The 21,106-nt window shown below is 40.7% G+C and overlaps 1 protein-coding gene across 10 annotated transcripts in view; it reads right to left on the minus strand.

The window, feature by feature from the left end:
- The window catches only part of Sply (Sphingosine-1-phosphate lyase), a 167,679-nt gene that overhangs the window by 86,585 nt on the left and 59,988 nt on the right, over positions 1-21,106 (minus strand). For all 10 annotated transcript variants that reach the window (XM_071694500.1, XM_071694498.1, XM_071694493.1 and 7 more), the window contains one exon: positions 10,137-10,239. In XM_071694500.1, coding sequence (XP_071550601.1) covers positions 10,137-10,239 — 103 coding nt within the window. The remainder of the gene's footprint in view (positions 1-10,136; positions 10,240-21,106) is intronic.

The raw sequence follows: 21,106 nt of genomic DNA on the forward strand, positions 1-21,106 counted from the left end.
CACCACCTCGACCAAAACACCCAATATCTGTCACTCTATCATTTAACACATTCAACAAACCTTCAGAATACTCACACCATCTCCTTCTCACATCACCACTACTTGCTATCACCTCCCCATTAGTCCCCTTCACCGATGTTCCCATTTGTTCTCTTGTCTTTCGCACTTTATGTATCTCCTTCCAAAACATCTTTTCATTCTCCCTAGAATTTAATGATACTCTCTCACCCCAACTCTCATTTGCCCTCTTTTTCACCTCTTGCACCTTTCTCTTGACCTCTTGCCTCTTTCTTTTATACATCTCCCAGTCATCTGCACTATCTCCCTGCAAAAATCATCCAAATGCCTCTCTCTTCTCTTTGACTAATAATCTTATTTCTTCATCCCACCACTCACTACCCTTTCTAATCTGCCCACCTCCCACGCTTCTCATGCCACACGCATCTTTTACTCAAGCCATCACTGCTTCCCTAAATACATCCCATTCCTCCCCAACTCCCCCTACGTCCTTTGGTCTCATCTTTTTCCATTCTGCACTCAGTCTCTCCTGGTACGTCCTCACACAAGTCTCCTACCCAAGCTCACTTGCTCTCAACACTCTCTTCACCCCAAAATTTTTTCTTCTTCTCTGAAAACCTTTACAAATCTTCACCTTCACCTCTACAAGACAATGATCAGACATCCCTCCAGTTGCACCTCTCAGCTCATTAACATCCAAAAGTCTCTCTTTTACACACTTATCAATTAACACGTAATCCAATAACGCACTCTGGCCATCTCTCCTACTTACATATGTATACTTATGTTTATCTATTTATTTATTTTGCTTTTTCGCTGTCTCCCGCATTAGCGAGGTAGTGCATGAAAACAGACGAAAGAATGGCCCAACCCACCCACACACACATGTATATACATACACGTCCACACACGCAAATATACATACCTATACATCTCAACATATACATATATATACACACAAAGACATATACATATATACACATGTACATAATTCATACTATCTGGCTTTATTAATTCCCATCGCCACCCCACCACACATGAAATAACAACGCCCTCCCCCCGCATGTGTGCGAGGTAGGCTAGGAAAAGACAACAAAGGCCACATTCGTTCACACTAAGTCTCTAGCTGTCATGTATAATGCACTGAAACCACAGCTCCCTTTCCACATCCAGGCCCCACAGAACTTTCCATGGTTTACCCCTGACGCTTCACACACCCTGGTTCAATTCATTGACAGCACACCGACCCCGGTATACCATATCATTCCAATTCACACTATTCCTTGCACGCCTTTCACCCTCCTGCATGTTCAGGCCCCAATCACTCAAAATCTTTTTCACTCAATCTTTCTACCTCCAATTTGGTCTCCCACTTCTCATTCCCTCCACCTCTGACACATATATCCTCTCGGTCAATCTTTCCTCACTCATTCTCTCCATGTGACCAAACCATTTCGAAACACCCTCTTCTGCTCTCTCAACCACACTCTTTTTATTACCACACATCTCTCTTACCCTATTATTACTTACTTGATCAAACCACCTCACACCAAACATTGTCCTCAAACATCTCATTTCCAGCACATCCACCCTCCTGCGCACAACTCTATCCATAGCCCATGCCTCGCAACCATTCAACATTGTAGGTACTACTATTACTTCAAACATACCCATATTTCCTTTCAGAGATAATGTTCTCAACTTCCACAAATTCTTCAACGCTTCCAGAACTTTCGCCCCCTCCCCCACCCTATGATTTACTTCCACTTCCATGGTTCCATCCACTGCCAAAACCACTCCCAGATATCTAAAACACTTCACTTCCTCCAGTTTTTCTCCATTCAAACTTACCTCCCAACTGACTGGTCCCTCAACCCTACTGTACCTAATAACCTTGCTCTTATTCACATTTACTCTCAGCTTCCTTCTTTCACACACTTTACCAAACTCAGTCACCAGCTTCTGCAGTTTCTCACACGAATCAGCCACCAGCGCTGTATCATCAGTGAACAACAACTGACTCACTTCCCAAGCTCTCTCATCCACAACAGACTGCATACTTGCCCCTCTTTCCAAAACTCTTGCATTTACCTCCCTAACATCCCCATCCATAAACAAATTAAACAACCAAGGAGACATCACACACCCCTGCCGCAAACCTACATTCACTGAGAACCAATCACTTTCCTCTCTTCCTACACGTACATATGCCTTATATCCTCGATAAAAACTGTTCACTGCTTCTAACAACTTGCCCCCACACCCTATATTCTTAATAACTTCCACAGAGCATCTCTATCAACTCTATCATATGCCTTCTCCAGATCCATAAATGCTACATACAAATCCATTTGCTTTTCTAAGTATTTCTCACATACATTCTTCAAAGCAAACACCTGATCCACACATCCTCTACCACTTCTGAAACCACACTGCTCTTCCCCAGTCTGATGCTCTGTACATGCCATCACCCTCTCAATCAATACCCATGTAATTTCCCAGGAATACTCAACAAACTTATACCTCTGTAATTTGAGCACTCACTTTCATCCCCTTTGCCTTTGTACAATGGCACTATGCAAGCATTCCTCCAATCCTAAGGCACCTCACCATGAGTCATACATACATTAAATAACCTTACCAACCAGTCAACAATAAATACAGTCACCCCCTTTTTTAATAAATTCCACTGCAATACCATCCAAACCCAGTGCCTTGCCGGCTTTCATCTTCCGCAGAGCTTTTACTACCTCTTCTCTGTTTACCAAATCATTTTCCCTTACCCTCTCACTTTGCACACCACCTCGACCAAAACACCTTCAACAAACCTTCAAAATACTCACTCCATCTCCTTCTCACATCACCACTAATTGTTTTCACCTCTACATTAGCCCCCTTCACTGAAGTTCCCATTTGTTCCCTTGTCTTACGCATTATTTATATACTTATGTATGTCTCTTTTTAAACCAGGTATTCCCAATCACCAGTCCTTTTTCAGCAAACAAATCTACAAGCTCTTCACCATTTTCGTTTAAAACACTGAACACCCCACGTACACCAATCATTCCCTCAACTGCCACATTACTCACCTTTGCATTCAAATCACCCACCACTATAACTCGGTCTCGTGCATCAAACTGCTAACACACTCACTCAGCTGCTCCCAAAACACTTGCCTCTCATGATCTTTCTTCTCATGCCCAGGTGCAAAGGTACCAATAATCACCCTTCTCTCCATCCACTTTCAGTTTTACCCATATCAATCTAGAGTTTACTTTCTTACACTCTATCACATACTCCCACAACTCCTGCTTCAGGAGAAGGGCTACTTCTTCCTTTGCCCTTGTCCCCTCACCAACTCCTGACTTTACTCTCAAGACATTCCCAAACCACTCTTCCCCTTTATCTTTGAGCTTCAATTCACTCAGATCCAAAACATCCAGGTTCCTTTCCTTAAAGATACTACCTATCTCTCCTTTTTTCTCATATTGGTTACATCCACATACATTTAGACATCCCAATCTGAGCCTTCGAGGAGGATGAGCACTCCCTGCATGACTCCTTCTGCTTCCCCTTTTAGAAAGTCAAAATTCAAGGAGGGGAGAATTTCTAGCCCTCTACTCCCATCCTCTTTATATGTTTATATGTATATGTGAGTGTATGGGCATTTATGTATACATATGGGTATATGAGTGCATGGCCCATTCTTCGTCTGTTTCCTGGGACTACCTCGTTAATGCAGGAAACGGCGATCGAGTATAATAATAAATATAATAAATTATTTATTTATTCATTATACTTTGTCGCTGTCTCCCGCGTTTGCGAGGTAGCGCAAGGAAACAGACGAAAGAAATGGCCCAACCCCCCCATACACATGTATATACATACGTCCACACACGCAAATATACATACCTACACAGCTTTCCATGGTTTACCCCAGACGCTTCACATGCCTTGATTCAATCCACTGACAGCACGTCAACCCCGGTATACCACATCGCTCCAATTCACTCTATTCCTTGCCCTCCTTTCACCCTCCTGCATGTTCAGGCCCCGATCACACAAAATCTTTTTCACTCCATCTTTCCACCTCCAATTTGGCCTCCCTCTTCTCCTCGTTCCCTCCACCTCCGACACATATATCCTCTTGGTCAATCTTTCCTCACTCATTCTCTCCATGTGCCCAAACCACTTCAAAACACCCTCTTCTGCTCTCTCAACCACGCTCTTTTTATTTCCACACATCTCTCTTACCCTTATGTTACTCATTCGATCAAACCTCCTCACACCACACATTGTCCTCAAACATCTCATTTCCAGCACATCCATCCTCCTGCGCACAACTCTATCCATAGCCCACGCCTCGCAACCATACAACATTGTTGGAACCACTATTCCTTCAAACATACCCATTTTTGCTTTCCGAGATAATGTTCTCGACTTCCACACATTCTTCAAGGCCCCAGAATTTTCGCCCCCTCCCCCACCCTATGATCCACTTCCGCTTCCATGGTTCCATCCGCTGCCAGATCCACTCCCAGATATCTAAAACACTTCACTTCCTCCAGTTTTTCTCCATTCAAACTCACCTCCCAATTGACTTGACCCTCAACCCTACTGTACCTAATAACCTTGCTCTTATTCACATTTACTCTTAACTTTCTTCTTCCACACACTTTACCAAACTCAGTCATCAGCTTCTGCAGTTTCTCACATGAATCAGCCACCAGCGCTGTATCATCAGTGAACAACAACTGACTCACTTCCCAAGCTCTCTCATCCCCAACAGACTTCATACTTGCCCCTCTTTCCAAAACTCTTGCATTTACCTCCCTAACAACCCCATCCATAAACAAATTAAACAACCATGGAGACATCACACACCCCTGCCGCAAACCTACATTCACTGAGAACCAATCACTTTCCTCTCTTCCTACACGTACACATGCCTTACATCCTCGATAAAAACTTTTCACTGCTTCTAACAACTTTCCTCCCACCATATAATAAATACATGTTAGTAATGAAACTCATGATAAGTAAATTTGTCTATGACAAAAACACTTCCAAATATATTACACATCCCTATGTACAGCAGCCTGTATACTTGGGATATCTCATGCTTGGCTGCCAAATAGCATAAAAAATGATAGCTGTGAAAGCACAGTAAGTAATTTTTGGCAATGTTTAGTTGAATACCATTTTATCTAAAAAGTCATGTTATAGTTAATCCTCATTATATGATAACATATCTTTAAATCTCCTACATAGTGAATGAACTTTGGATTTTAGGACTGTGCTAAACTTGCCCTCTGCCAGTGGCCTGTTAAGGGTGAAGCACTAAAGGCTGAGAAGCGGCACTGGAGTTCACTAATTATGGAGATTATTGCCATGGCCACCCCCTTGAGGGAGATTCAGAAAGGAACAAGTGTCAGAGATACAGATAGACTGCTATGGGAAAGGTTTAAAAACCATTAGTCCATGTGTCTTTCTAACAATTTCTTATCACAAATTTCTCGTTTTTGTTGTTCATACTGTTTTTTAATTCCAAAATCATTTTTACATTACTCACACAGCTTGCTCTATTTTTTCACTTTTTTTGGCTCTAAGAATTCTTTCTTGAACATAAATCTTTCAAAAGAAGAAAAAAGCAGTCTCACATAACCAATATCTTTTAATCCACCTACATCACAAAAGGCATTTCTATGCATTTTCAGTAAGAAATGAAATCCTTTTACCCATTCATTGAAGGAAGGGAAAGAGTTCCCTTCCTTAGTCCTGATATGGAATATGAAAAAAGTCAAAAAACATATCTCCTACTTTTACTGTGGTACTAAATAGAGTACTCCCTGAATCCTAAAAGGTATTACTAATTTAGATGATCTTGGTTATAACACCATTGTAAGGCATCCCTGGGATGTGACAACAGCCTATCAATGCTGCCAGACATGAGTACAATATAGTGTTGATCTCATTTCTATTCATCAAGACAGCAGTGTTTGTGTTTGCATATTTGTGCACATAAATACATATTCTAAATGATATCTAGTGTGCAATTTTGTTCTGAAACCTTTCGTTTTCTTTCATGTAGGTAAGGCTTTTGGCCTCTGGCAACTTTCTGTCATGATGCCATTGAAAATTCTGTGATATTAAAAGCACTAAGTTTGGAATATCAATAAGAGTAGAAAAACTGGGAACCATAGCAAAATGCACAGTAAAAATAATTCTGAACCTGTAAAGAGTACCATTTCCCATTAAAGTATTCCAATGTCATTTTCACTATCATCCATCAAAATAAGTCAAAAAATTCCATCATCATCTAACTTACTCATTCAATACACAAAAACTTCAGTATTTCAATGAGTATCTGTATCCTGGACCACAGATTTGTACAAAATATAAGAATATGTATTTTAATTTTCTAAAAGGGGAAACAGAAGAAGGAGTCACTCGGGGAGTGCTCATCCTCCTCGAAGGCTCAGATTGGGGTGTCTAAGTGTGTGTGTATGTAACCAAGATGAGAAAAAAGGAGAGATAAGTAGTATGTTTGAGGAAAGGAACCTGGATATTTTGGCTATGAGTGAAACGAAGCTCAAGGGTAAAGGGGAAGAGTGGTTTGGGAATGTCTTGGGAGTAAAGTCAGGGGTTAGTGAAAGGACAAGAGCAAGGGAAGGAGTAGCACTACTCCTAAAACAGGAGTGGTGGGAGTATGTGATAGAGTGTAAGAAAGTAAACTCTAGATTGATATGGGTAAACTGAAAGTGGATGGAGAGAGATGGGTGATTATTGGTGCATATGCACCTGGGCATGAGAAGCAAGATCATGAGAGGCAAGTGTTTTGGGAGCAGCTGAGTGAGTGTGTTAGTAGTTCTGATGCACGAGACCAGGTTATAGTGATGGGTGATTTGAATGCAAAGGTGAGTAATGTGGCAGTTGAGGGAATAATTGGTGTACATGGGGTGTTCAGTGTTGTAAATGGAAATGGTGAAGAGCTTGTAGATCTATGTGCTGAAAAAGGACTGGTGATTGGGAATACCTGGTTTAAAAAGAGAGATATACATAAGTATACGTATGTAAGTAGGAGAGATGGCCAGAGAGCATTATTGGATTACGTGTTAATTGATAGGCGTGCGAAAGAGAGACTTTTGGATGTTAATGTGCTAAGAGGTGCAACGGGAGGGATGTCTGATCATTATCTCATGGAGGCAAAGGTGAAGATATGTCGAGGGTCTCAAAAAAGAAGAGAGAATGTTGGGGAGAAAAGAGTGGTGAGAAAAAGTGAGCTTGGGAAGGAGACTTGTGTGAGGAAGTACCAAGAGAGACTGAGTACAGAATAGAAAAAGGTGAGAACATAGGACGTAAGGGGAGTGGGGGAGGAATGGGATGTATTTAGGGAAGTAGTAATGGTTTGCGCAAAAGATGCTTGTAGCATGAGAAGCGTGGGAGGTGGGCAGATTAGAAAGGGTAGTGAGTGGTGGGATGAAGAAGTAAGATTATTAGTGAAAGAGAAGAGAGAGCCATTTGGACGATTTTTGCAAGGAAATAATGCAAATGAGTGGGAGATTATAAAAGAAAGTGGCAAGAGGTCAAGAGAAAGGTGCAAGAGGTGAAAAAGTTGGCGAATGAGAGTTGGGTTGAGAGAGTATCATTAAATTCTAGGGAGGATAAAAGGATGTTTTGGAAGAAGGTAAATAAAGTGCATAAGACAAGGGAACAAATGGGAACTTCAGTGAAGGGGGCTAATGGGGAGGTGATAACAAGTACTGGTGATGTGAGAAGGAGATGGAGTGAGGATTTCGAAGGTTTGTTGAATGTGTTTGATGATAGAGTGGCATATATAGGATGTTTTGGTTGAGGTGGTGTGCAGAGTGAGAGGGTTAGGGAAAATGATTTGGTAAACAGAGAAGAGGTAGTAAAAGCTTTGCGGAAGATGAAAGCCGGCGAGGAAGCGGGTTTGGATGGTATTACAGTAGAATTTATCAAAAAAGGAGGCGACTGTATTGTTGACTGGTTGGTAAGGTTATTTAATGTATGTATGACTCATGGTAAGGTGCCTGAGGATTGGCAGAATGCTTGCATAGTGCCAATGTACAAAGGCAAGGGGGATAAAAGTGAGTGCTCAAATTACAGAGGTATAAGTTTGTTGAGTATTCCTGGAAAATTATATGGGAGGGTATTGAGTGAGAGGGTGAAGGCATGTACAGAGCATCAGACTGGGGAAGAGCAGTGTGGTTTCAGAAGTGGTAAAGGATGTGTGGATCAGATGTTTGCTTTGAAGAATGCATGTAAGAAATACTTAGAAAAGCAAATGGATTTGTTTGAGGCATTTATGGATCTGGAGAAGGCATATGATAGAGTTGACAGAGATGCTCTGTGGAAGGTATTAAGAATATATGGTGTGGGAGGCAAGTTGTTGGAAGCTTGTGAACAGTTTTTATCGAGGATGTAAGGCATGTGTACGTGCAGGAAGAGAGGAAAGTGATTGGTTCTCAGTGAATGTAGGTTTGCAGCAGGGGTGTGTGATGTCTCCATGGTTGTTTAATTTGTTTATGGATGGGGTTGTTAGGGAGGTGAATGCAAGAGTTTTGGAAAGAGGGGCAAGTATGCAGTCTGTTGTGGATGAGAGAGCTTGGGAAGTGAGTCAGTTGTTGTTCGCTGATGATACAGCGCTGGTGGCTGATTCGTGTGAGAAACTGCAGAAGCTGGTGACTGAGTTTGGTAAAGTGTGTGAAAGAAGAAAGCTGAGAGTAAATGTGAATAAGAGCAAGGTTATTAGGTACAGTAGGGTTGAGGGACAAGTCAATTGGGAGGTAAGTCTGAATGGAGAAAAATTGGAGGAAGTGAAGCGTTTTAGATATTTGGGAGTGGATTTGGCAGTGGATGGAACCATGGAAGTGGAAGTGAGTCATAGGGTGGGGGAGGGGGCAAAAGTTCTGGGAGCAATGAAGAATGTTTGGAAGTCGAGAACATTATCTCGGAGAGCAAAAATGGGTATGTTTGAAGGATTAGTGGTTCCAACAATGTTATATGGTTGCGAGGCGTGGGCTATGGATAGAGTTGTGCGCAGGAGGGTGGATGTGCTGGAAATGAGATGTTTGAGGACAATATGTGGTGTGAGGTGGTTTGATCAAGTAAGTAATAATACGGTAAGAGAGATGTGTGGAAATAAAAAGAGTGTGGTTGAGAGAGCAGAAGAGGGTGTTTTGAAATGGTTTGGTCACATGGAGAGAATGAGTGAGGAAAGATTGACCAAGAAGATATATGTGTCAGAGGTGGAGGGAACGAGGAGAAGTGGGAGACCAAATTGGAGGTGGAAAGATGGAGTGAAAAAGATTTTGAGTGATCGGGGCCTGAACATGCAGGAGGGTGAAAGGCGTGCAAGGAATAGAGTGAATTGGAACGATGTGGTATACCGGGGTCAACGTGCTGTCAATGGATTGAACCAGGGCATGTGAAGCGTCTGGGGTAAACCATGGAAAGTTCTGTGGGGCCTGGATGTGGAAAGGGAGCTGTGGTTTCGGTGCATTATTACATGACAACTAGAGACTGAGTGTGAACGAATGTGGCCTTTGTTGTCTTTTCCCAGCACTACCTCACGCATATGAGGGGGATGGGGTTGTTATTTCATGTGTGGCGGGGTGGCAATGGGAATGAATAAAGGCAGACAGTATGAATTATGTACATGTGTATATATGTATATGTCTGTGTGTGTACACATATGTATACGTTGAGATGTATAGGTATGTATATTTGAGTCTGTGGACGTGTATGTATATACATGTGTATGTGGGTGGGTTGGGCCATTCTTTCGTCTGTTTCTTTGCGCTACCTCACTAACGCGGGAGACAGCGACAAAGCGAAATAAATCTATAAATAATAGGAATAAGAAGCCTGATGAAATCTACACAAATGGAAAAAGCAGAAAAAACTTATAAGAGTTATCTCATCAATAAGGCTTATGATGAACAGTGAAAATGCTAATGATTCTGGTGTGTAGTACATAAGCTTAAGCACCCATAGAAGGTTATGTATCAAGACAACTAATATCAGCCAAGAATATCTGAAAAAAGCTGGTAGATATCTGAATTGCTGATGAACTGTTAAGTAATAGAACTTACCCAAGCTCAATCTTCTTGGTTGTCTCTATAACCATCCTTGTGTAGTCAACATAACCCTGGATACCATGGTACATCAGTGCTGCCCAACATGCTGCTACAATTCCTAAAACAATTCATTAGAATCAAATTAAAACTGCAAAATGGAAGTCTAACTGAAGAGAAATATTATACTACATATATTTGCGTTTATGTATATATATATATATATATATATATATATATATATATATATATATATATTAAAAAAGGGGGTGACTGTATTGTTGACTAGTTGGTAAGGTTATTTAATGTATGTATGACTCATGGTGAGGTGCCTGAGGATTGGCGGAATGCGTGCATAGTGCCATTGTACAAAGGCAAAGGGGATAAGAGTGAGTGCTCAAATTACAGAGGTATAAGTTTGTTGAGTATTCCTGGTAAATTATATGGGAGGGTACTGATTGAGAGGGTGAAGGCATGTACAGAGCATCAGATTGGGGAAGAGCAGTGTGGTTTCAGAAGTGGTAGAGGATGTGTGGATCAGGTGTTTGCTTTGAAGAATGTATGTGAGAAATACTTAGAAAAGCAAATGGATTTGTATGTAGCATTTATGGATCTGGAGATGGCATATGATAGAGTTGATAGAGATGCTCTGTGGAAGGTATTAAGAATATATGGTGTGGGAGGAAAGTTGTTAGAAGCAGTGAAAAGTTTTTATCGAGGATGTAAGGCATGTGTACGTGTAGGAAGAGAGGAAAGTGATTGGTTGTCAGTGAATGTAGGTTTGCGGCAGGGGTGTGTGATGTCTCCATGGTTGTTTAATTTGTTTATGGATGGGGTTGTTAGGGAGGTAAATGCAAGAGTTTTGGAAAGAGGGGCAAGTATGAAGTCTGTTGGGGATGAGAGAGCTTGGGAAGTGAGTCAGTTGTTGTTCGCTGATGATACAGCGCTGGTGGCTGATTCATGTGAGAAACTGCAGAAGCTGGTGACTGAGTTTGGAAAAGTGTGTGGAAGAAGAAAGTTAAGAGTAAATGTGAATAAGAGTAAGGTTATTAGGTACAGTAGGGTTGAGGGCCAAGTCAATTGGGAGGTGAGTTTGAATGGAGAAAAACTGGAGGAAGTGAAGTGTTTTAGATATCTGGGAGTGGATCTGGCAGCGGATGGAACCATGGAAGCGGAAGTGGATCATAGGGTTGGGGAGGGGGCGAAAATCCTGGGGGCCTTGAAGAATGTGTGGAAGTCGAGAACATTATCTCGGAAAGCAAAAATGGGTATGTTTGAAGGAATAGTGGTTCCAACAATGTTGTATGGTTGCGAGGCGTGGGCTATGGATAGAGTTGTGCGCAGGAGGATGGATGTGCTGGAAATGAGATGTTTGAGGACAATGTGTGGTGTGAGGTGGTTTGATCGAGTGAGTAATGTAAGGGTAAGAGAGATGTGTGGAAATAAAAAGAGCATGGTTGAGAGAGCAGAAGAGGGTGTTTTGAAGTGGTTTGGGCACATGGAGAGGATGAGTGAGGAAAGATTGACCAAGAGGATATATGTGTCGGAGGTGGAGGGAACAAGGAGAAGAGGGAGACCAAATTGGAGGTGGAAAGATGGAGTGAAAAAGATTTTGTGTGATCGGGGCCTGAACATGCAGGAGGGTGAAAGGAGGGCAAGGAATAGAGTGAATTGGAGCGATGTGGTATACCGGGGTTGACGTGCTGTCAGTGGATTGAAGCAGGGCATGTGAAGCGTCTGGGGTAAACCATGGAAAGCTGTGTAGGTATGTATATTTGCGTATGTGGACGTATGTATATACATGTGTATGGGGGGGGGGGGTTGGGCCATTTCTTTCGTCTGTTTCCTTGCGCTACCTCACAAACGCGGGAGACAGCGACAAAGTATAATAATAAAAATAATATATATATATGTGTGTGTGTATATGAGTGGATGGGCCATTCTTTGTCTGTTTCTTGGTGCTACCTTGCCAACACAGGAAACGGCGATCAAGTATAATAATAATATCATTTTTATATACATATCCACCATTTCCTGCGTTGGCAAGGTATCATTAAGAACAGAGGACTGAGCCTAAGAGGGAAAATCCTCATTTGGCCCTCTTCTCTGTGCCTTCTTTTAGAAAAGTAAAAACTGGAGGGGAGGATTTCTAGCCCCCACTCCCTCCCCTTTCAGTAGCCTTTCACAACACACAGGGAATATGAGGGAAATAATAATAATAATAATAATAATAATAATAATAATAATAATAATAATAATAATAATAATTTGTATGTAGCATTTATGGATCTGGAGAAGGCATATGATAGAGTTGATAGAGATGCTCTGTGGAAGGTATTAAGAATATATGGTGTGGGAGGCAAGTTGTTAGAAGCAGTGAAAAGTTTTTATCGAGGATGTAAGGCATGTGTACGTGTAGGAAGAGAGGAAAGTGATTGGTTCTCAGTGAATGTAGGTTTGCGGCAGGGGTGTGTGATGTCTCCATGGTTGTTTAATTTGTTTATGGATGGGGTTGTTAGGGAGGTGAATGCAAGAGTTTTGGAAAGAGGGGCAAGTATGAAGTCTGTTGTGGATGAGAGAGCTTGGGAAGTGAGTCAGTTGTTGTTTGCTGATGACACAGCACTGGTGGCTGATTCATGTGAGAAACTGCAGAAGATGGTTACTGAGTTTGGTAAAGTGTGTGAAAGAAGAAAGTTAAATGTGAATAAGCGCAAGGTTATTAGGTACAGTAGGGGTGAGGGTCAAGTCAATTGGGAGGTAAGTTTGAATGGAGAAAAACTGGAGGAAGTAAAGTGTTTTAGATATCTGGGAGTGGATCTGGCAGCGGATGGAACCATGGAAGCGGAAGTGAATCATAGGGTGGGGGAGGCGGCGAAAATCCTGGGAGCCTTGAAGAATGTGTGGAAGTCAAGAACATTATCTCGGAAAGCAAAAACAGGTATGTTTGAAGGAATAGTGGTTCCAACAATGTTGTATGGTTGCGAGGCGTGGGCTATGGATCGAGTTGTGTGCAGGAGGGTGGATGTGCTGGAAATGAGATGTTTGAGGACAATGTGTGGTGTGAGGTGGTTTGATCGAGTAAGTAACGTAAGGGTAAGAGATATGTGTGGAAATAAAAAGAGCGTGGTTGAGAGAGCAGAAGAGGGTGTTTTGAAATGGTGTGGGCACATGGAGAGAATGAGTGAGGAAAGATTGACCAAGAGGATATATGTGTCGGAGGTGGAGGGAACGAGGAGAAGTGGGAGACCAAATTGGAGGTGGAAAGATGGAGTGAAAAAGATTTTGAGTGATCACGGCCTGAACATGCAGGAGGGTGAAAGGAGGGCAAGGAATAGAGTAAATTGGATCGATGTGGTATACCGGGGTAGACGTGGTGTCAGTGGATTGAATCAGGGCAGGTGAAGCGTCTGGGGTAAACCATGGAAAGTTGTGTGGGGCCTGGATGTGGAAAGGGAGCTGTAGTTTCGGGCATTATTGCATGACAGCTAGAGACTGAGTGTGAACGAATGTGGCCTTTGTTGTCTTTTCCTAGCGCTACCTAGCACACATGAGGGGGGAGGGGGATGGTATTCCATGTGTGGCGAGGTGGCGATGGGAATGAATAAAAGCAGACAGTGTGAATTGTGTGCATGGGTATATATGTATGTGTCTGTGTGTGTATATATATGAGTACATTGAGATGTATAGGTATGTATATTTGCGTGTGTGGACGTGTGTTTATATACATGTGTATGGGGGTGGGTTGGGCCATTTCTTTCGTCTGTTTCCTTGCGCTACCTCGCAAACGCGGGAGACAGCGACAAAGCAAAATAAATAAATAATAAATTTCTTTCTTTCATACTATTCGCCATTTCCCGCGTTAGCAAGGTAGCGTTAAGAACAGAGGACTGGGCCTCTGAGGGAATATCCTCACCTGGCCTCGTTCTCTGTTCCTTCTTTTGGAAAATCAAAAAAAAAAAACGAGAGGGGAGGATTTCCAGCCCCCCGCTCCCTCCCCTTTTAGTCGCCTTCTACGACACACAGGGAATATGTGGGAAGTATTCTTTCTCCCCTATCCCCAGGGATAAATAATAATGATAATAATAATAATGATAACAATAATAACAATAATAATAATAATAATAATAATAATAATAATAATAATAATAATAATAATAATAATAATATATTTGCACTTCCATGAAAAAGATGCACCTGTGAATATGAAGACTGTGTGAGGCAAGGATGAAATGAAGCATTTTTGGAGAAATACAATTAACTGATAAATGGTTTTGAGACACTGAGAAAGGTGTTGTAATGGATGATATGAATGCAAAGGTGGGATGTGATGAAATTAGCAAGATAGTTGGTAAATGGGGAGTGCCTAGTGTAAATTAGAAAGGAAGTTATCTTGTGGATGTCTGTATTGAGAGGGGTCTATTCCTTGCAAAAAAAAAAATTTCAGAAATTTTTTTTTTCAATTTTCCAAAAGAAGGAACAGAGAATTGGGCCAGGTGAGGGTATTCCCTCAAAGGCCCAGTCCTCTGTTCTTAACGCTACCTCGCTAATGCGGGAAATGGCGAATAGTTTGAAAGAAAAAGAAGAAAAAGATGATCTACTAGTATACATAGATAACAAGTGATGGAAGAGAAAAGCAAAAGGATATTACTGAATAAGTGACAATGGATGAAAGGATAAGACTGTGCTAAATGCTAGTTGTAAAAGGATTCTTTGGGACTCTGACCATTTTGCAGTTCTTGTGAAGGTGAGGATCAGGGAGAAGTGGAGGTATGGTGAAAGGAAGAATGAAGTGGTAAAAGTTTTGGCAAGTGAGAAGATGAATCTGAGAGAATGCAAGAAGAAGAATGAAAGGAGGATGACTGAATGTTTGGATGGAAGTGCAGTAAACATATGGATATAGTCATGTGTGAATGATGCTTTTAAAATGTTTCGAAAAAGCCTGTTAAAGGTAGTTAGATACAAAGGTATGTGATATGAGAATAAAAAGGGAAATGCATAGGGGATGGATGAGATTAGAAATGCTGTAGAAGAAAAGAAAAAGGGTAGACTGGTTGAAACGAATGTATCAGTGGAGGTTCAGAAAAGGTGGAGGGGAGAAAATAAGATGTGTAATTCGAACGTTAAGAAGCTGATAGAGGAAAGAGAGAAAGAGTACATGAAGACTCTGGAAGAGTTAAGTGAAAAGTTTAGGAAAAATAAAAAAAAATGTACTGGAAGGAGGTGAAAAAGGAAAGAAGTGAATGTAAGAGTGAAAATGTTAATTTGAGAAGTAAGGAAAGGGAGTTGCTGAATCAAAAGAAGGAAGTGAATGGAAGTTAGAAAGAGTACTTTGAAGTGATGAATGTAGGAGAAGATGAGGCAGCAGTTGTCACATGCATGGGTATGGAGGATGCAAGAAAGAGGATACACGTGCAAGAGCCTATAACAAGAAAGTGGTAAAAGGGGTATCAATAAGGCTGAAGGTAAGAAAGGCATCTAGAGTGGATGGGATTACAGTTGAAATGCTGAAGCATGGAAGAGAAGCAGTGACAGAGTAGATGCATTTGATACTAATTTGGCATGGAAACAGAAGGTTGTGCTTGAGGACTAGGTGAAAGCCATTATTATTCCTTGATTCAAGGACTAGGTGAAAGCCACTATTATTCCTTTATTCAAAGGAAAAGATGCTAAGGGTGTATGTAGCAATTATGGGAGAATAAGTCCATTAAGTATACTATGAAAAGTGTATGCAAGACTGTTGAATGATAAAGAGATGGAACTAACTGAATGCAGAATAAGTGAGGAGCAAAGGGGATTCAGGAAAGGTAGCGGACATATGGATTGGTTTTTGTGGTGAAAATGACTCTGGAAAAGTATCTAGCAAAAGGTAAGAAGCTTTTAATATTTGAAGAAAGTGTATGACAGAATCAACTGGAATGCTATATGGGATGCGTTTAGGATATATGAGGTTGGGAACAACTGCTGGATGGTATAAAAACCTTTTATAGAGTGGCAAATAAATGTGTAGGAGTGGATGGAGAGTTGAGCGAAAGCTTCAGTATACATCTGAGTGTAAGGCAAGGCTGTGTGATGTCACCATGGCTTTTTGACATATCCATGGGTGGAGAGCTGAGAAAGGTGAAAGCAAAAACAGGGAAAGGGGGTGCTGCTATAGTGTGGTGGTGAGATATGGTGGCTAGTGACGAGCCTGTTTGCAGATGATACTGTGTTGTTTGCTGAAAGTGAAGAATACTTTTGAAGGTTTAAATGAGTTTACATGAGAAAGACAACATGAGGCCTGATTGGAGCATGACCAGGTTGTCTGATGAAAAAAAATTTTACCTTGAGAAAATGTAATTCTGCCCAGCAGTTTTTTAAGCTATTTACAACTTCCAGATGCTGCATATTAGCCTTCTAGTGTCCACATTACCACTGTCATTCATAAAGTCGATTTTTCTCAGACTATACCTGAATTTATAAAGTTTTGTGAAAATGACTTTTGAAGGTATATAGTCTTAACATTCACTACATCTGACAGTAACTTATTCCAATGCTCAACACACCTATAAGAAAAGAAGCTTTTCCCAAGTCTGTACTACATCTTTTAGCTTTGAGTTTTATTTCATTTGTCCTGGTAACTGTATTTTCCTGTATTTTGAAAAGATGTTCATGATTTACTTTATCAATATTGTTCAGAATTTTGAACACTTGGATTAAGTTGCCAAAACATCTATGTTTTTTAAGGGAGAAGAGATCCAATCGTTTTTAGCCTCTCTTTGTATGCCAGATCTCTAAGGGATTGGATCAATTTTGTTGCATGTCTTTGTACTTGTTCCAATTTTTCCTTTTCTTTTTTATAGTTTGGGGACCAAAACTGGACTGCATATTCAAGGTGTGGTCTTACTGGAGAATCAAAAAGTGTGAGAACTGTTTCTGATGTCTCATAATCTATATTCCTGGCCATGAAACCTAACATTTGGTTGTCTTTTTTACTTGCTGCTTGACACTGTTTAATGTATTCCATAATGTTACTAATGACAACTCCAAGGTCCATTCTTCATTTACTATAGTTAAAGACTTCCTAAATAGTTTGTAGTCATAAGGTATGTTCTTGTCTCCAAAGTGCATAACTTTAAAATTTCCTACATTAAGCTTCACTTGCCATCTGTCTGACTACTCTGCTAGTAAGTTAAGACATTGTGAATCATTTTAGTCCCACCTGTTTACAGCTTACCTCCTAATCTAGTATCATCATCAGATTTGGAGATCTTAGATATGAGACTCAGTTCTAGGTCATTAATGTATATCATAAAAAGAGTTGGGCCTAGGACCAACCCCTGTGGCACACCACTTGTTATGTCTAGCCAGTCTGAGGCTTCGCTGCTTAATACTACATGTTGCTTTCTTCTAATAAGCCAGTCTCTGAATCATGTACAGAGTTCTTCACTGATTCCATGTGCTTTGAGTTTATGTAAAAGTCACTTGAGATACTTTATTGAAAGACTTTTGGAAATTTAAATATACTACATCAGATGGTAATTTTTCATCTCAATTCCGACAAATAACATTAAAAAATTTCAGCAAATTTGTCAGGCAGGATCTTCTGTTGCAAAAACTGTGTTGGTTGTCCAATATAATTTTTGTTCTCTTGAAACGTGACAGTTTTTTCTCATATTTATTCCGTTGTTTTAACTAACACTAATATAAGGCTAATTGGGCAGTAGTACAAGGCACACTTTTTGTCTCCTTATTTATATATAGGAGTAACATTTGCTAATATCCAACCTGTTGGCACTTGACTATCTGATGGAGATCTGTTGAATATTTTTGTTATGGGGTATGTCAGCTGTCTCCTGACCTCCTTTAAAAATCTTGGAGCTAGTTATCTAGGCAGATGAATTTGTTAGGATTTAATTGATCCAGGTATTCAAGTACTTCAGAGTTCTTTATTTCTCTAACTTTCAACTCCTCTTCATCTGATCCTTGAATCATTTTCATTGGTTGTGGCATTCGAGATGTTTCTTCAACTGTGAATATGGAGTGAAAAGAATAATTTAGTTTGGTAGCCATTTCCTGGTCATTAATAGTCAGTGTGTCAGTTCATTTCATAAGGGTCCAATTCCTTCTTCTACTGTCTTCTTTTGTCCTACATATTTGAAGAATTCTTTAATTTTTTCTTCCTCTTGTTCACTCTATCTTATGATCTTCTTACATGCTCTTTGGGTTTTGATTAATTCCTAGTGATTTTCATTGGTTCCCACTGATTTGAATTTCTTATATAATTTCTTCTTTTGGCAAATTAGTCCTTCTACTCTCCTATTCATCAATGATGGTTTTGAAATATTGCAATTTCTCTTCATAATTCGTGGGATATGTCTATTTTCAATCTTGAGTCATATGTTTCCACAGTTCCTCTACTTGGCGCACATCAAGAAGTTTTGTTCAACTGGTGCTGTGAATTTCCTGTCTGATGTTTTCAAAATTTGCTCGACTGTAATCTAATATCAAGAGTTTGTTTTCATTTATCTCATAACCTAAATTTATCTCTAATCTAATCAAAACTGTGATCGTTGTGTGACAAACTCTTGCCTACTTCACAAGAGTTGATTAGTTTGTGTCACTGGTGAGGACAAGATCAAGAATGTTTTTACCTCTAGTTGGCTTTTTTAATTAACAGTTCTAGAAAAGCATCTTCAATCAATTCCATTAGACTCGTTCCCTCTCGGTCACCTGTGTACATGTTCAAGTTTATGTTTGGACTATTGAAGTCTCCTACTATTACAACCTTCTTATTGTTTACATGTCAGTGTGTTTCATGATGTACATAAGCATAGGTGATTGAAGATAAATGAGAATAAAAGTAAAGAAATGGTGTTCAAAAAGGAAACTGAGTGAGTGTTGATTCTGAAAAACCCTATATAATTAAAGAAGAAAGTGTACTAAACTGTGTCTTGGATTTGGGGGAGAAAGACCGGAAGAGGTGGAAAATTTAAGTATTTAGAAGCTATCTTGGGTAAGTCTAGTGAAATGGAAGGAGAGATAAGGGACAGGGCAATACAGGGCAGAAGAATCACTGGGTCCCTTAATAAGGATAATGAAAGGTAGAGGTGCAAATATTAAAGTGAAGAAAGGACCTGACCTACGCAGCCAAAACATTGACATGGAATGACTCACAGAGCTCAAGAATTCACACTATGGAAATGATTACTTGAGAGGAGCATGTGGTATGACTAGATGGAATGAAGAAAGAAATGATGGGATGTATGAGATTTTTTTTACTATTATTACTATTATCATACTTTGTCGCTCTCTCCCGCGTTAGCGAGGTAGCACAAGGAAACAGACGAAAAAATGCCCCCCATACACATGTATATACATATGCACACACACGTGCACATAAACATACATATACATTTCAACGTATACATACATATACATACACAGACACATACATATATACACATGTACATATTCATACGTGCTGCCTTCATCCATTCCTGTCGCCACCCCACCACACATGAAATGGCACCCCCCCTCCCCCTGTGCATGCGTGAGGTAGCACGAGAAAAAGACAACAAAGGCCACATTCATTCACACTCGGTCTCTAGCTGACATGTATAATGCACCGAAACCACAGCTCCCTTTCCACATCTAGGCTCCACAAAACTTTCCATGGTTTACCCCAGACGCTCCACATGCCCTGGTTCAATCCACTGAAAGCACATCGACCCCTGTATACCACATCGTTCCAATTCACTCTATTCCTTGCACGCCTTACACCCTCCTGTATGTTCAGGCCCCGACTGCTCAAAATCTTTTTCACTCCATCCTTCCACCTCCAATTTGGTCTCCCACTTCTCTTCGTTCCCTCCACTTCTGACATATATATCCTCTTGGTCAATCTTCCCTCACTTGTGACCAAACCATTTCTTCTACTCTCTCAACCACACTCTTTTTATTACCATACATCTCTCTTACCCTTTCATTACTTAATCAAACCACCTCATATCACATATTGTCCTCAAACATCTCATTTCCAACACATCCACCCTCCTCGGCACAACCCTATCTATAGCCCACACCTTGCAACCATATAACATTGTTGAAACCACTATTCATTCAAACATACCCATTTTTGCTCTCCAAGATAATGTTCTCACCACATATTCTTCAACGCTCCCAGAACCTTCGCCCCCTCCCCCATCCTGTGACTCACTTCCACTTCCATGGTTCCATCTGCTGCTAAATCCACTCCCAGATACCTAAAACACTTCACTTCCTCCAGTTTTTTCTCCATTCAAACTTACCTCTCAATTGACTTGTCCCTCCATCCTAATGAACCTAATAACCTTGTTCACATTCACTCTCAGCTTTCTTCTTTCACACACTTTACCAAACTCAGTTACCAGCTTCTGCAGTTTCTCACCCGAATCAGCCACCAGAGCTGTATCATCAGTGAACAACAACTGACTCACTTCCCAAGCCCTCTCATCGACAATAAATTCTAGATTGATATGGGTAAAACTGAAAGTGAATGAAGAGAGATGGGTTATTATTGGTGCCTATGCATCTGGTCATGAGAAGAAAGATCATGAGAGGCAAGTGTTTTGGGAGCAGTTGAGTGAGTGTGTTAGCAGCTTTGATGCTCAAGACTGGGTTATGATGATGGGTGATTTGAATGCAAAGGTGAGTAAGGTGGCAGTTGAGGGTATAATTGGTGTACATGGGGTGTTCAGTGTTGTAAATGGAAATGGTGAAGAGCTTGTGGATTTGTGTGCTGAAAAAGGACTGGTGATTGGGAATACCTGGTTTAAAAAGATTTACATAAGTATATGTATGTAAGTAGAAGAGATGGCCAGATTTGGTATAGCAGGGAATGTGCTGTAGAGCATTACAATGGGTTAGTTTACAAGGAGAATGTATGATCAAAGGGGTTGGCGTGAGAGGGAGACCACCTTTGACATGGGGAAATAGACAGGAAGAATTTTGTAGGGAGAGAAATGGTGAAA

Source organism: Panulirus ornatus, chromosome 57 (genome assembly GCF_036320965.1).
Source record: "Panulirus ornatus isolate Po-2019 chromosome 57, ASM3632096v1, whole genome shotgun sequence".
Classification (NCBI taxonomy): Eukaryota; Metazoa; Arthropoda; class Malacostraca; order Decapoda; family Palinuridae; genus Panulirus; species Panulirus ornatus.